Consider the following 15,359-nt stretch of genomic DNA (forward strand, 5'->3'; position numbering starts at 1 on the left):
GAACAGTGGGCCCACATCATCTCGCCCTTCCTCACCGGTCCCGCGCAACAGGCGAGCCAGGATCTACCACCCGAGGACGCCGAGCAGTATCCAGCGCTCAAGCAGGCCATACTGGCCTACTACGGGCACAACCTCGCGGCCGCGCCCAACGGTTTCACGACTGGCGGTTCGACATCCATGGTCCAGCATGGTCGGCTAGTAAGGAGGTGGCTGACCACGGGTGAGGGACCCAGCCCGGTGGATCGGGTACTCATAGATAACACCGTTCGCCAGCTGCCGGCCGACGCCCGGAGGATCCTGGCCCACCACCATCCCGAGACGGTAGACGATTTGATCCGGCAATTGGAGAACTGGCAGGTAGCCCAGCATCTCAGCGCCAGTCCCCGGACCAGCCTGCGGCCGACCGAGAACCGACGAAACCGGAGGGGGCCCCTGACGGCGTCACGGACACCACCACCGGAGCCGCCGGTCGTGTCCCGGGAGGGTCGAGAAGGGAGACGGTGCTACGCCTGCGGCCAGCCGGGGCATTTGGCACGAGACTGTCTCGGGGACAGAGACGTGTCGATGCCATCGGCTTATGCGGACGAGGGTACGTACCGACCCTGTATGTTGGCCACCTGTTGGGCACAGGGGGTAGCTGGGTCCCCGACCATCCCAGCACGGGTTATGACCCAGGACACACAGGCCCTCCTGGACACGGGGAGTGTGGTGACCCTCCTTCGTCCCGAACTGGCGGGGGGGAAGGGGGGGGAACCTATGGAGGTGGCCTGTGTACACGGGGATACCCGGACCTATGGGTCATGCCATGTGGTCATACGGACCCCCTACGGGGTGTTCACAGCCCGGGCGGGGATCGTACCCCACCTGCCGGTACCCCTTCTTATCGGGAGGGATTGCCCGATTTTCCACAGACTCTGGGATCCGGAGCGGGAAAATCGGGTAAGGGGAGAGCCTGCTCGCCGAGCGAGGAGGAAGGGGCGGCCGGCGTATGGGGCCATCCGGATACCAGCGACCCAGGAGGAGTCATCGGCAGAGGACCCCGGGCCCGAAGGGGACAGACCCTCGCCACCGGGATCTCCAGCCCGCTCGGGAGGGCACGCTTCGGGATCACAGCGGCTCAGACCCGGCACCTCGGATACCCTGACGGCGCCAGACCTGGACGACCCACCCAAGGAAGCAGAGAGTTCTCCTCTCACCGAGTTTTCGGACTTCCTACCGGAGGGGGGGGTAGGAACCACTCGGCCGGGCCAGTTCGCGAGCGCCCAGCTGCAGGACGACGCCCTCAAACACGCCTGGAGCCAGGTCCTCGCACACGACGGACAGACCCGGGACTCGGTGAGTTGCCTGCCACACCCACATTTTAGCACCAGGGGGGCTCTGCTATACCGGGTGGTGGAAAAGGACTGGGCGGTGACCGAGCAATTAGTGGTCCCTCGGACGTATGTCAGCAAGGTGCTGTATATGGCCCACACGCACCTCCTGGGAGCACACCTGGGCATGGACAAAACCCGGGATTGGGTCTTGGCGAGATTTTACTGGCCGGGGGTGAAGAGGGACATAGAACGTTACTGCCAAACGTGCCCGGAGTGTCAGCGGGTAGCTCCCCGCTCCTCGGCTAGGAACCCACTTATTCCCATGCCCATCATAGAGACTCCGTTCGACAGGATAGCTCTGGACATTGTGGGCCCCCTTCCCAAGACCAGCAGGGGACACCGGTACATCCTGGTGCTGGTAGACTATGCAACCCGGTACCCTGAAGCCCTGCCCCTGCGCGCGGCCACCGCTAAGGCGGTAGCGAGGGAGCTCATGCTTCTGTTTAGCCGGGTGGGGATAGCACGGGAAGTACTGACAGACCAGGGGTCGTGTTTTATGTCTCGGGTCCTAAAAGAACTGCTCAGACTTCTCCAGGTCAAACAGCTCCGGACGTCGGTGTACCACCCCCAGACGGACGGCCTGGTGGAACGGTTTAATAAAAGGCAAGGCAAGGCAAGGCAAGGCAACTTTATTTATATAGCACTTTTCATACACAAGGCAGACTCAAAGTGCTTCACATATAAACATTGTCATACAATAAAATAAAATAATAGATAAGTAAAAAGTAAAATAGATAGAAATTAAAGGCAAAGTTAAAGAACAACATTTTAGAAAGGCAGAGTTAATAAAAATGCATTTTAGAAAGGCAAAGTTACTAATAAAATTAAAATAAAAATAGAAACATTGTAGATTTAAGATTTAGCAGAAAGCTAAAGCAAACATAAAAGTCTTCAGTCTTGTTTTAAAAGCTGTCAGAGTTGGGGCAAGTCTTAAATCCTCAGGGAGTTTATTCCAGCTATTTGTTGCATAGTAACTAAATCCTGCTTCCCCATGTTTCGTGTTGACTCTGGGGATAATTAACAGATTGGTCTCAGAGGATCTTAGTGGTCTAGAAGACTTATGTAGTGGAAGCATATCAGTTAAATATTTTGGCCCTAAACCATGTAGGGATTTGTAGGTTAGCAACATGATTTTAAAATCAATTCTCTGACATACAGGGAGCCAATGTAATGATTTGAGAATTGGTGTAATATGTTCAAATTTTTTGGTCTTTGTTAGAACTCTAGCAGCAGCATTCTGAACAAGCTGTAGTTGCCTTTAGAGTTTTTTTTGGGAGACCTGTAAGGAGACCATTGCAGTAATCAAGCTTGCTAGTGATAAAGGCATGTACAAGTGTTTGTAAGTCTTCGGTAGACATGAGCCCTCTAAGTTTTGCTACGTTTTTAAGGTGATAATATGCCGATTTTGTAACTGATTTGATGTGACTGTCGAAATGTAAATCTGAATCCATAATAACCCCTAGATTTCTGGCTTTGATTGAGGTTTTCAAGGACAGAGAGTGAAGGTGTTGGGTAACTTTAAGCCTTTCGGTTTTAGCACCAAATACAATTATCTCGGTTTTGTCCTCATTTAGTTGAAGGAAATTTTGGCACATCCAGTCTTTGACTTGCTCAATGCACTGGCACAACAGATCTATGGGCTGATAGTCATTTGGTGATAGAGATACATAGATTTGCGTGTCATCAGCATAGCAGTGATGGTCAATATTGTTATTTTGCATGATTTGCCCTAGTGGGAGCATGTAGATGTTGAATAGAGAGGGTCCTAAGATCGAACCTTGTGGGACTCCACATGTCACGTTTGTTGATTCTGAAACAAAGTCGCCAATGGAAACAAAGTAGTTCCTATTTTGTAGGTAGGACCTAAACCAATTTAAAACTGTGCCTGAAAGCCCCACCCAGTTTTCTAATCTGTCCAAAAGTATTGTATGGTCTACAGTGTCGAATGCAGCACTGAGGTCTAGTAGCATTAGTATTGAGATTTTGCCAGAGTCTGTGTTAAGACGGATGTCGTTTACAACTTTAATAAGGGCGGTCTCAGTGCTGTGAAGGGGTCGAAATCCGGATTGGAAGGTGTCATAGCAACCAGTTGATGCCAGGAAGTCACTAAGTTGCTGGAGGACAATTTTCTCAATGATTTTACTTATGAAGGGTAGATTTGATATTGGTCTGTAGTTGTTAATAACAGAGGCATCTAGGCTCCGCTTTTTTAAAAGGGGTTTGATAACTGCAGTTTTTAAGCCTTTTGGGAAAGTGCCTGATTGGAGAGAGTTGTTAACTATTTGCAATATGTCTATTGCTAGGCAGTCAAAAACATTCTTAAAGTGGTTGGTAGGTAAAGTATCAAGGCAACAGGTGGATGGCTTCAGTTGTGTCACAGTTTCCACAAGAGTTTTAGAGTCTGTGACATTAAAGCATGTCATTGCCACGTTACTTTTGCCTGAATATGGTGGTAGTCCAGCATTTTTGTTTAAAGTGGAGACATTGATGGCGCGTCTGATGCCTTCAATTTTATCAGTATAAAATGCTGCAAACTCATTGCATTTCTGAGTGGAATGAAGGTCAGGTGGAATGAAGGTCAGGTGGAATTTGTGTTGGGGGCTTAAAACCTTAAAACAGATGCTGAAAAAGGCCATGGACGCAGATGGGAAGAACTGGGACCAGCTGTTGCCCCATGTACTGTTCGCGGTGCGGGAGGTGCCCCAGGCTTCTACGGGTTTCTCTCCGTTCGAGCTCCTGTACGGGAGGAGGCCTCGGGGAATCCTGGATCTCGCCAAGGAGACCTGGGAGAGTCAACCGTCACCCCACCGCACCGCGGTGGAACACGTCGAACAGGTGAGGGACCGGATGGCCCAGGTCTGGCCCATCGTCCGGGAACATCTCGGGCGTGCCCAGCAGGCCCAGGCGAGGGTCTACAATCGGGGAGCCCAGCTGCGCGTCTTCCGGCCTGGGGATCTGGTGCTGGTCCTGGTCCCGACGGCGGAGTGCAAGTTCTTGGCCAAATGGCAGGGGCCATACGAGGTGGTCGAGAGAGTTGGGGAGGTAAATTACCGAGTGCGTCAACCAGGGAGGCGGAAGCCTACCCAACTGTACCATGTGAACATTTTGAAGCAGTGGAAGGGGGGAGGGGATCCGCCCGATCCGGCACCCCTGGGGTTGGTGGCCCGACGAGGAGTTCCGGTGGTCCCGGTAGGAGAGGACCTCAGCCCGGCCCAGAAGCGAGACCTCGCCGACCTGGTCCTGCAACACCAGGACGTCTTCTCCGAGCTCCCGGGTCGGACCACGGTGATCCAACATGACATCCGGACGGCGCCTGGAATAAAGGTGAGAATCCCGCCCTACAGAGTCCCGGAGGCCAGACGGGCGGCGATCCAGGAGGAGGTGGCCCAGATGCTGCGGCTGCACGTCATTGAGGAGTCCCGCAGCGCCTGGTCCAGTCCAGTCGTCCTCGTGCCCAAACCTGACGGGAGTTACAGGTTTTGTAATGACTTCCGACGGCTGAACGAGGTGTCCGACTTCAACGCCTATCCCATGCCAAGGGTGGACGAGCTGATCGAGCGACTGGGACCGGCCCGGTATCTCACCACCCTGGACTTGACCAAGGGATATTGGCAGGTACCCTTAACCAAGTCCGCCAGGGAGAAGACGGCATTCGCAACCCCGGAGGGCCTGTTCCAGTACACCGTTCTCCCCTTCGGAGTCCATGGAGCCCCGGCAACCTTTCAACGCATGATGGACCAGATCCTGCGGCCGCACCGGGCCTACGCCGCCGCCTACATAGATGACATCATCATCCACAGCGACAGCTGGGATGTCCACATCCAACAGCTGAGGGCCGTACTGGGCGAGCTACGGAAGGCTGGTCTCACCGCCAATCCGGCCAAATGCCGTCTCGGGTTGGAGGAGACGGCCTACCTGGGCTATCAGGTGGGTCGGGGAAACGTCAGGCCCCAGGAGAGCAAGGTGGCTGCCATCCGGGACTGGCCCCGACCGACCTCCAAAAAGCAGGTAAAGTCGTTCTTAGGGCTGGTCGGGTACTATCAGCGGTTTATACCCGGTTTCGCCACCCTGGCCAGTCCTATGAACGACCTAACCCGAAAGACATTGCCAGACCGGATCCGGTGGACGGAGGCGGCCGAGAAGGCCTTCGAGTCGCTCCGGGGAGCCTTGTGCTCCGAACCGGTGCTCATAACCCCAGACTTTACTTCTCCCCTCATAGTGCACACCGACGCCTCGGAGGTGGGGCTGTGGGGAGTCCTATCCCAGGTCCGGGCTGGAGAGGAGCACCCCGTCACGTATATCAGCCGGAAGCTCCTTCCCAATGAGAGGAATTACTCGACCGTGGAGAAAGAGGCCCTGGCCATCAAATGGTCGCTGACCAAACTCAGGTACTACCTCCTAGGTCGGGAATTCACCTTGGTCACCGATCATGCGCCGCTGAAATGGATGGCCGGCGCCAAGGACTCCAACGCCAGGGTGACGCGGTGGTTCCTGGCCCTCCAGGACTTCCGTTTCAAGGTGGACCACCGACCTGGCAGAGAACACGCGAACGCCGACGCCTTGTCACGCCGGAATGCCTGCCTGGGCTGGGTTCCCGGGGACCGGAGGCCTCAGCTAACGGGGAAGGGATGTGACAACCCGCTCCCCACCCGGGGGAACCGGGGGGTGGTGGTCGACGGGGTATACCGCCTTCACCCACCAGTCGGCAGCAGAGCGTGCGTCGGCACCCGGCGCAATCACCGGGATGCAACGCACCTGGCCGGAGGGGGGGAGAGTCGGCATAAAAGACGAGCATGGACGCACACCGGGGGGAACAGGAAGGACCAGCAAAGAGCCAATAGATATCGGAGAGTCTCACGGAGGCCACAGTTGTTCTAGTATTTGCTTTGCATTGCCTTGTACCCATTGAGCCGAATAAACGCCAGCTTCGGCTCACCCTGGAATCTGAGTGTGGTGCATTCCGTGTGTGTGTGAGTACCATTCGTGAACCGGGCTGCCACAGTACTTGATGCAGACATAGACAATTGCACCTACTGTTGCACCGATCGTACATACTGGCACCTTGCACAACACTAGCCACAGTATATGGTGGAAGTGTGTGTGTGTGTGGGGGGGGCGGGATTCAGTTGGTTGCAATCTCCTTCCCCACCGCCTCCTCAACTTTACACACTGGACCTGTGATGGAGAACTTCACCTGATTTTTGGGGGAAATTGTATAGGGAATAAATTGTTATTGTCCCAAAGGAATTCTGATCTTGAAAATGATTTCTCTTTATCTCACAAGAAACTTCTACTTTGAGTATGGGAAGTGTGTACTTTTGACACCTCTGATAATACACAATGAACACACCATTGTAGTTTAAATGCTCAGCTACTTTAATTTTGAATTCTTTTTAGCAGTTTGCTTTTTTCAAGTTCAGTCTATGCATAGTTAAAAATTCCTCAATGCCTCTCCCTTATTGTCTGCAAGTTCAAATCCTGTATAGCATTGGTTCTCAAAGTGCAGCCCGCGGGCCAATGGCGGCCCACAGAAACATTCGTGGTAAGTAAAAAAAAAAATATATATATATATTTTTTTTTTCTGTTCTAAATAAGTTTTCATTCTAAAATGCACACAGGACTGTTATATCCCAAATTCAACTCTATAGGGCAGAGAACCCCAGGGATTGTGTGTTAGTTAAAATGTTTCTCAAGGTTTTCTAAAGTTGTGCCAGGTTTTGTCTAATTTGTTATTTGAAATGTGTTTATACTGGATGCAGACCAATACATATAACTGTAGAGATGCAACCTGGTCATTAAAATTATTATTTATTTTTTTGGCAAGCAGCCACTTAGTTTGCTTATGCCTCGGGCCGGCCCTGCCTTAAACACACAAAATCTCCCACCGATACAAATAAATGGAATAAATATACCCACAACAGAAGAGTTCTCATATCTAGGAAGCACTGTTAGATATGATGGAGGAACAGGCAATGACATCAAATGCCGACTCAACAAGGCAAGAAACACATTCAGAATGATGAACAATGTGTGGAAGTCCACGAAGTACAGCATCAACACCAAACTCAAGTTGTACCAGAGCTGTGTGCTCTCCACCTAACAATACAGCTCTGAATGCTGGAGGATGACAAAGAAAGACCTTTAAGCTCTCTGCATTACACACAAGAAACCTCAGAAAAATCCTACGTATCTTCTGGACTAAAACCATCTCCAACCATCAATTACTTGCTCGGACCAACCAGGAAAGTATAGAGACCATCATTACAAGAAGGCAGTGGAGATGGATTGGACACATCATGCAAAAAGAACAGGATTACTAGAACCGCCCTACACTGGACACCTGAAGGCAAACGAAAGAGAGGACGACCCAAAGAAACCTGGTGTGGAACAGTGGAGAAAGAACTGAAAGCCATGAAGCAGGAGTTCTATCCAAAAGCTCGCCCAAAACAGAGGAGTGGAGATCCTTTGTTGCTGCCCTACATGCCAGTAAACGTACAGGGCACTAAGTAAGCTTCCATCAAGATTATGTCGTCTTCCTCTTTTCTATTTTATAAATGTTACTGTCAGAAATATTAAGGTGGTTCTGGCCCCTTTCCCTACCAAAAAAATATATAATAAATAAATAAATGTCCTAAAGACAGCTTAGGGGAAGAAAATTCACAGCCACAAGTGACTTCTAACTTTTATAAAACATTTACTAAATTGGTTGCGATGGACTACAAAATAAACACAGCAACAACATAAGCAAATATTTATTGAAAACCAATCATCATTCTTCCAACAAGCAATGCATGAGAGCAGCCCATCCAGAACGTCAGCCCTTGATGAGAGCAGCCCATACCCCCGCCACTTTGTGGGTAAAAGTAGCTCGCTACGTTTATAATTCAAATTCCGAGCAAATTTAATAGCAAAAACGACTATGTTTTGAAGCTATTAGGAGCCCAAATCATATTGCCAGTCAGGTAAACAATGTTATTTATAGTAAAAAAAAAAAAAAAAAAAGGGGGGTTTCAAAAGTGTGATGAGTGTCCTTTCAGTCTGCTCCCATGAAAGTGGACGAACAACCCCACCCTATGGCTGGAGGTGTTGTGTCATAACCTTGCATATAAAAAAAGGATGTGTGTGTGTTTGAAATTCGTCCTTGCTATTCTAGAATGTGCCGTACAACTGCACACAATGTATGCGTGCAGTTCAATGCGTGCAAGCATTTTTTTTCCAACTATAGTTCTTCCACTCCTTTATACAAAAATCAACAATTTAAACACATTCTAATGGGTGTAATTCAGAATGTCAATATTACAATATTGGCCATCACAGAGTTTAACATTTATCTGGACAGGTTGGACAACCACATAGCCTGAGTGCTTCTTCGTCGGCTACTAAGTTAGGTTTACTCTATCACATCTCTGCAGTCATCTCTGCAGTCGTCATGCCACTGGACTTGGAGTTGACAGCGGCACTGGTCTCACGGCACGTGGGCTCTTCTCTGATGAAGTTGAAGTGGCTGCGAAGGGTTCGATTCATGCTGGACCGGAAGTCACGACCCAAACACACATAGAGAATGGGGTTGAGGCAGCTGTTGATATATGCCAGGCAGCGAGCCAGAGCGTGTGCCACGTTTATGTTGGGCCGATGCGGAGAAGATCGACTGTGTAAAGTTATCATAATATCCGTAATGTGCAGCGGCAGCCAGCATAAGAAAAAACTGGTGGCGACAGCGATGATGACCTTCAGGGTGCGTTTTGAGCGGACATTTCCAGACAATGAACTGGCTTTAATGTAAACCACAACATGGCTGAACACGATGGTCATGAAGGCAAGCAGGAATCCGAAAACAAAACGGAAACCAACGATGATCTGGGAGTTCACCTGAGAACGCTTTCCCAAGCACTCCTTCTTTGTGTCCAAATCCACCTCCCTGGTGAAGAGCAGCTCTGGAATGGTAGCCAACAGTGCCAGGACCCAGGCTCCCACACAGGCCCAGGCCGCCAGCCTAGGGCTCCTGTTGTTCTGGCACCAGATGGGCCAGCTCACCAGCATATAGCGGTCCAAGCTGATCAGGACCAGCAGCAGAACACTGCAGTACATCACCAGGTAGAACAGACTCTTGAACAGCGTGCAGGCGATGGGGCCAAAGTGCCAGTGGTCGTCGTGGGCCAATGGCACCATTAGGATTGGGAGGAAGAGGCAGCACAGAAGATCGGCCAGGGAGAGGTTGAGGAACCAGATGGAGGTGACGGTGCGAGGCATGCCGAACCCCGTCACCCACACCACCAGAGCATTCCCGGGTACGCCCAGGATAAACACAAGCCCGTAGAAGACCAGGGTCACTATTTGGATGGGCCTAATTTCAGGCACCAGGGTATCTTCATCTTCAAATGGATTGTACATCATGGTATCGTACATCATGGTATCATTGAATGCATCCATGGTTGGTGTAAACTGTTGGAAAAGATTTGCTGGTCAAATGAAAACAATTAAAACTTACTGCACCATATCCATAGACATACATGTAGGCTAGAAACAGTTAAACATAGTATATACTATCCTCAAACCTGTTGAAAATGTTTCTCTTCAAGAAAAAAAACAAGGAATCAATTAAAATCAATCATGTATTAATCATTGCCTCAAAATTGTTTGAGAGTTAGATATGATCTTTTTCAATCTTTCAAGTTGTATAACTTGTCAGAAAAGTTTAAAACATCTTTAATTGAATATAGTTTTAACTTACAGCTTCAGAGTCCAATTTTATGTTGGTTAAGTGCTGCACTGCATGACAAATTCACCCTTCTCTTTGAACAGAGCAACGTCTACAGTGTACATATATAGCATACACAGCACACACAGACTCCACCCTGAATATGTTTGTGTGCGTCTGTCATAGGAAGAACTATTGCTGTGTCATTAGAATAACCAAGCTCCCTAAAAATTAAAAGGGGAAATCAGCTTTTAAGACAGAACATTGCAATGTGTGTGTGTGTGTGTGTGTGTGTGTGTGTGTGTGTGTGTGTGTGTGTGTGTGTGTGTGTGTGTGTGTGTGTGTGTGTAATATATGTAATATAAAAATCTGACCCTGGTGGTTATCAAAGAACCTCATCACTTGACACTTGGGTACTTGATGCAGACATAGACAATTGCACCTACTGTTGCACCGATTGTACCTACTGGCACCTTGCACAACACTAGCCACAGTATATGGTGGAAGTGTGTGTGGGGGGGGGGGGGGGGGGATTCAGTTGGTTGCAATCTCCTTCCCCACCGCCTCCTCAACTTTACACACTGGACCTGTGATGGAGAACTTCACCTGATTTTTGGGGAAAATTGTATAGGGAATAAATTGTTATTGTCCCAAAGGAATTCTGATCTTGAAAATGATTTCTCTTTATCTCACAAGAAACTTCTACTTTGAGTATGGGAAGTGTGTACTTTTGACACCTCTGATAACACCATTGTAGTTTAAATGCTCAGCTACTTTAATTTTGAATTCTTTTTAGCAGTTTGCTTTTTTCAAGTTCAGTCTATGCATAGTTAAAAATTCCGCAATGCCTCTCCCTGATTGTCTGCAAGTTCAAATCCTGTATAGCATTGGTTCTCAAAGTGCAGCCCGCGGGCCAATGGCGGCCCGCAGAAACATTCCTGGTGGCCCGCAATGACATACAGATGTAAGTTTAAAAAAAATAAAAAATAAAATATTTTTTTTCTGTTCTAAATAAGTTTTCATTCTGAAATGCACACAGGACTGTTATATCCCAAATTCAACTGTATAGGGCAGAGAACCCCAGGGATTGTGTGTTAGTTAAAATGTTTCTCAAGGTTTTCTAAAGTTGTACCAGGTTTTGTCTAATTTGTTATTTGAAATGTGTTTATACTGGATGCAGACCAATACATATAACTGTAGAGATGCAACCTGGTCATTAAAATTATTATTTATTTTTTTGGCAAGCAGCCGCTTAGTTTGCTTATGCCTCGGGCCGGCCCTGCCTTAAACACACAAAATCTCCCACCGATACAAATAAATGGAATAAATATACCCACAACAGAAGTTCTCATATTCAGAGTTCTCATATCTAGGAAGCACTGTTAGATATGATGGAGGAACAGGCAATGACATCAAAAGCCGACTCAACAAGGCAAGAAACACATTCAGAATGATGAATGTGACATATTTTAATTGTAATATTCCCTAGTGATACATTTTTACTGTAATACTCTCACATAACCATATCCAGTAGCATAGTTTAGAGGTAATTTCCCCTCACAATCGCCAGAGGGCAGTACTGAGCACATTTAACAAAGTTACAAAACATTTACACTAGGGGCAGCAACGGACACACAGGAAGTGAGAAAACCATAGAAGAAGTCTATTCTCACCTGATATAAAACTCGGACTCCGCCTTTATAGGGCAGAATCTCTTGGGCGGCGTATCGATTAGATGTAAAGCTTAGAGACGCTCCACGCGTGTTATATACGATCCCTCTCCTTTTGTTTCATAGACGATAGACAATAGACCAATAACCTTAACCAAATAAAGTGAGTTAAAAGCGATCCTGTCTCGGCGGCCTTCCCTGGACTAAAATTCATAACATGAACAATGTGTGGAAGTCCACGAAGTACAGCATCAACACCAAACTCAAGTTGTACCAGAGCTGTGTACTGTCCACCTAACAATACAGCTCTGAATGCTGGAGGATGACAAAGAAAGACCTTTAAGCTCTCTGCATTACACACAAGAAACCTCAGAAAAATCCTACGTATCTTCTGGACTAAAACCATCTCCAACCATCAATTACTTGCTCGGACCAACCAAGAAAGTATAGAGACCATCATTACAAGAAGGCAGTGGAGATGGATTGGACACATCATGCAAAAAGAACAGGATTACTAGAACCGCCCTACACTGGACACCTGAAGGCAAACGAAAGAGAGGACGACCCAAAGAAACCTGGTGTGGAACAGTGGAGAAAGAACTGAAAGCCATGAAGCAGGAGTTCTATCCAAAAGCTCGCCCAAAACAGACAGGAGTGGAGATCCTTTGTTGCTGCCCTACATGCCAGTAAACGTACAGGGCACTAAGTAAGCTTCCATCAAGATTATGTCGTCTTCCTCTTTTCTATTTTATAAATGTTACTGTCAGAAATATTAAGGTGGTTCTGGCCCCTTTCCCTACCAAAACAATATATAATAAATAAATAAATGTCCTAAAGACAGCTTAGGGGAAGAAAATTCACAGCCACAAGTGACTTCTAACTTTTATAAAACGTTTACTAAATTGGTTGCGATGGACTACAAAATAAACACAGCAACAACATAAGCAAATATTTATTGAAAACCAATCATCATTCTTCCAACAAGCAATGCATGAGAGCAGCCCATCCAGAACCTCTGCCCTTGATGAGAGCAGCCCATACCCCTCGCTACGTTTACAATTCAAATTCCGAGCTCATTGCAAATTTAATAGCAAAAATGACGTATGTTTGTTTTGTTTTGGAGCTACTAGGAGCCCAAATTATATTGCCAGTCAGGTAAACAATAATGTTATTTATAGTAAAAAAAAAAAGGGGGGTTTCAAAAGTGTGATGAGTGTCCTTTCAGTCTGCTCCCATGAAAGTGGACGAACAACCCCACCCTATGGCTGGAGGTGTTGTGTCATAACCTTGCATATAAAAAAAGGATGTGTGTGTGTTTGAAATTCGTCCTTGCTATTCTAGAATGTGCCGTACAACTGCACACAATGTATGCGTGCAGTTCAATGCGTGCAAGCATTTTTTTCCAACTATAGTTCTTCCACTCCTTTATACAAAAATCAACAATTTAAACACATTCTAATGGGTGTAATTCAGAATATCAATGTTACAATATTGGCCATCACAGAGTTTAACATTTATCTGGACAGGTTGGACAACCACATAGCCTGAGTGCTTCTTCGTCGGCTACTAAGTTAGGGTTACTCTATCACATCTCTGCAGTCATCTCTGCAGTCGCCGTGCCACTGGACTTGGAGTTGACAGCGGCACTGGTCTCACGGCACGTGGGCTCTTCTCTGATGAAGTTGAAGTGGCTGCGAAGGGTTCGATTCATGCTGGACCTGAAGTCACGACCCAAACACACATAGAGAATGGGGTTGAGGCAGCTGTTGATATATGCCAGGCAGCGAGCCAGAGCGTTTGCCACGTTTATGTTGGGCCGATGCGGAGAAGATCGACTGTGTAAAGTTATCATAATATCCGTAATGTGCAGCGGCAGCCAGCATATGAAAAAACTGGTGGCGACAGCGATGATGACCTTCAGGGTGCGTTTTGAGCGGACATTAACAGACAATGAACTGGCTTTAATGTAAACCACAACATGGCTGAACACGATGGCCATGAAGGCAAGCAGGAATCCGAAAACAAAACGGAAACCAACGATGATCTGGGAGTTCACCTGAGAACGCTTTCCCAAGCACTCCTTCTTTGTGTCCAAATCCACCTCCCTGGTGAAGAGCAGCTCTGGAATGGTAGCCAACAGTGCCAGGACCCAGGCTCCCACACAGGCCCAGGCCGCCAGCCTAGGGCTCCTGTTGTTCTGGCACCAGATGGGCCAGCTCACCAGCATATAGCGGTCCAAGCTGATCAGGACCAGCAGCAGAACACTGCAGTACATCACCAGGTAGAACAGACTCTTGAACAGCGTGCAGGCGATGGGGCCAAAGTGCCAGTGGTCGTCGTGGGCCAATGGCACCATTAGGATTGGGAGGAAGAGGCAGCACAGAAGATCGGCCAGGGAGAGGTTGAGGAACCAGATGGAGGTGACGGTGCGAGGCATGCCGAACCCCGTCACCCACACCACCAGAGCATTCCCGGGAACGCCCAGGATAAACACAAGCCCGTAGAAGACCAGGGTCACTATTTGGATGGGCCTAATTTCAGGCCTCGGGGTATCTTCAAATGGATCGGTATCGTATATCATGGTATCATTGAATGCATCCATGGTTGGTGTAAACTGTTGGAAAAGAATTGCTGGTCAAATGAAAACAATTAAAACTTACTGCACCATATCCATAGACATACATGTAGGCTAGAAACAGCTAAACATAGTATATACTATAAATATACTATAAATACCTAAAATAAGGAATCAATTCAAATCAATCATGTATTAATCATTGTCTTAGAAATTGTCTGAGTTTTAAAACATCTTTAATTGAATATAGTTTTAACTTACAGCTTCAGAGTCCAATTTATTGTTGGTTAAGTGCTGCACTGCATGACAAAGGCACCCTTCTCTTTGAACAGAGCAACGTCTACAGTGTACATATATAGCGTACACAGCACACACAGACCCCACCCTGAATATGTTTGTGCATCTGTCATAGGAAGAACTATTGCTGTCATTAGAATAACCAAGCTCCCTAAAAATAAAAAGGGGAAATCAGCTTTTAAGACAGAACATTGCAATGTGTGTGTGTGTGTGTAATATATGTAATTTATGTATGTAATATAAAGATCCGACCCTGGTGGTTATCAAAGAACCTCATCATTGTGTCCTGTACTTGATGCGGACATAGACAATTGCACCTACTGTTGCACCTATTGTACCTACTGGCACCTACTGGCACCTTGCACAACACTAGCCACAGTATACACAGTATAGGAAGTGTGTGTGTGTGTGTGTGTGTGTGTGTGGGGGCCACCGCCTCCTCAACTTTACACACTGGACCTGTGAAGGAGAACTTTAACCCCCCCCGCCTTTTTTTTACCCTATTCTCCAATCGTTTTGGTTGTAAGCAACTCATTTACCACAAGATTTTTGAAATCGTTCCAGCAGGGCTGCCAACTTTTGGTTTTTGGCCGGAGTGAGACTTTGTAGAGTCTTATAATGCTTACCTCATGACAGAGTCCGCGGGTGGAATTGTCGGGGGGTCTCTCCCGCTGTCTCACTCTACCGTCGGGGAGTTTGGAAGGGAACAAACAAGATGTGTGGCGTGTGTGCGTGTGTAAACAGGC

At 47.8% G+C, this 15,359-nt stretch overlaps 1 protein-coding gene and 1 pseudogene across 2 annotated transcripts; both read right to left on the reverse strand.

Moving 5' to 3' along the window:
• Positions 1–8,437: 8,437 nt before the first annotated feature.
• Positions 8,438–10,150, reverse strand: LOC311342250 (C5a anaphylatoxin chemotactic receptor 1 pseudogene; annotated as a pseudogene). Its single transcript, XR_014684118.1, has 2 exons — positions 10,105–10,150; positions 8,438–9,815 (listed from the first exon to the last, which is right to left on the reverse strand). The product of XR_014684118.1 is annotated as a C5a anaphylatoxin chemotactic receptor 1 pseudogene (transcript).
• Positions 10,151–13,331: 3,181 nt separating this feature from the next.
• LOC311342264 (C5a anaphylatoxin chemotactic receptor 1-like) lies at positions 13,332–14,621 on the reverse strand. Its single transcript, XM_084467091.1, has 3 exons — positions 14,578–14,621; positions 13,798–14,355; positions 13,332–13,459 (listed from the first exon to the last, which is right to left on the reverse strand). Exons 2-3 carry the CDS (start codon positions 14,341–14,343, stop codon positions 13,394–13,396), a joined length of 612 nt encoding a protein of 203 aa, XP_084323217.1. The 5' UTR covers positions 14,344–14,355; positions 14,578–14,621; the 3' UTR covers positions 13,332–13,393.
• Between the last annotated feature and the right edge of the window lie 738 nt (positions 14,622–15,359).

Source organism: Micromesistius poutassou (genome assembly GCF_964030765.1).
Source record: "Micromesistius poutassou genome assembly, chromosome: 4".
NCBI classification, from domain to species: Eukaryota; Metazoa; Chordata; class Actinopteri; order Gadiformes; family Gadidae; genus Micromesistius; species Micromesistius poutassou.

Coding starts and splice junctions, on each gene's coding strand:
- LOC311342264 (XM_084467091.1), bottom strand. CDS start 14,343: ATGGATGCATTCAATGATACCATGATATACGATACCGATCCATTTGAA. Junction 13,460..13,797: donor GCTTGGGAAAGCGTTCTCAG/GTGAACTCCCAG, acceptor TCGTGACTTCAG/GTCCAGCATGAATCGAACCC.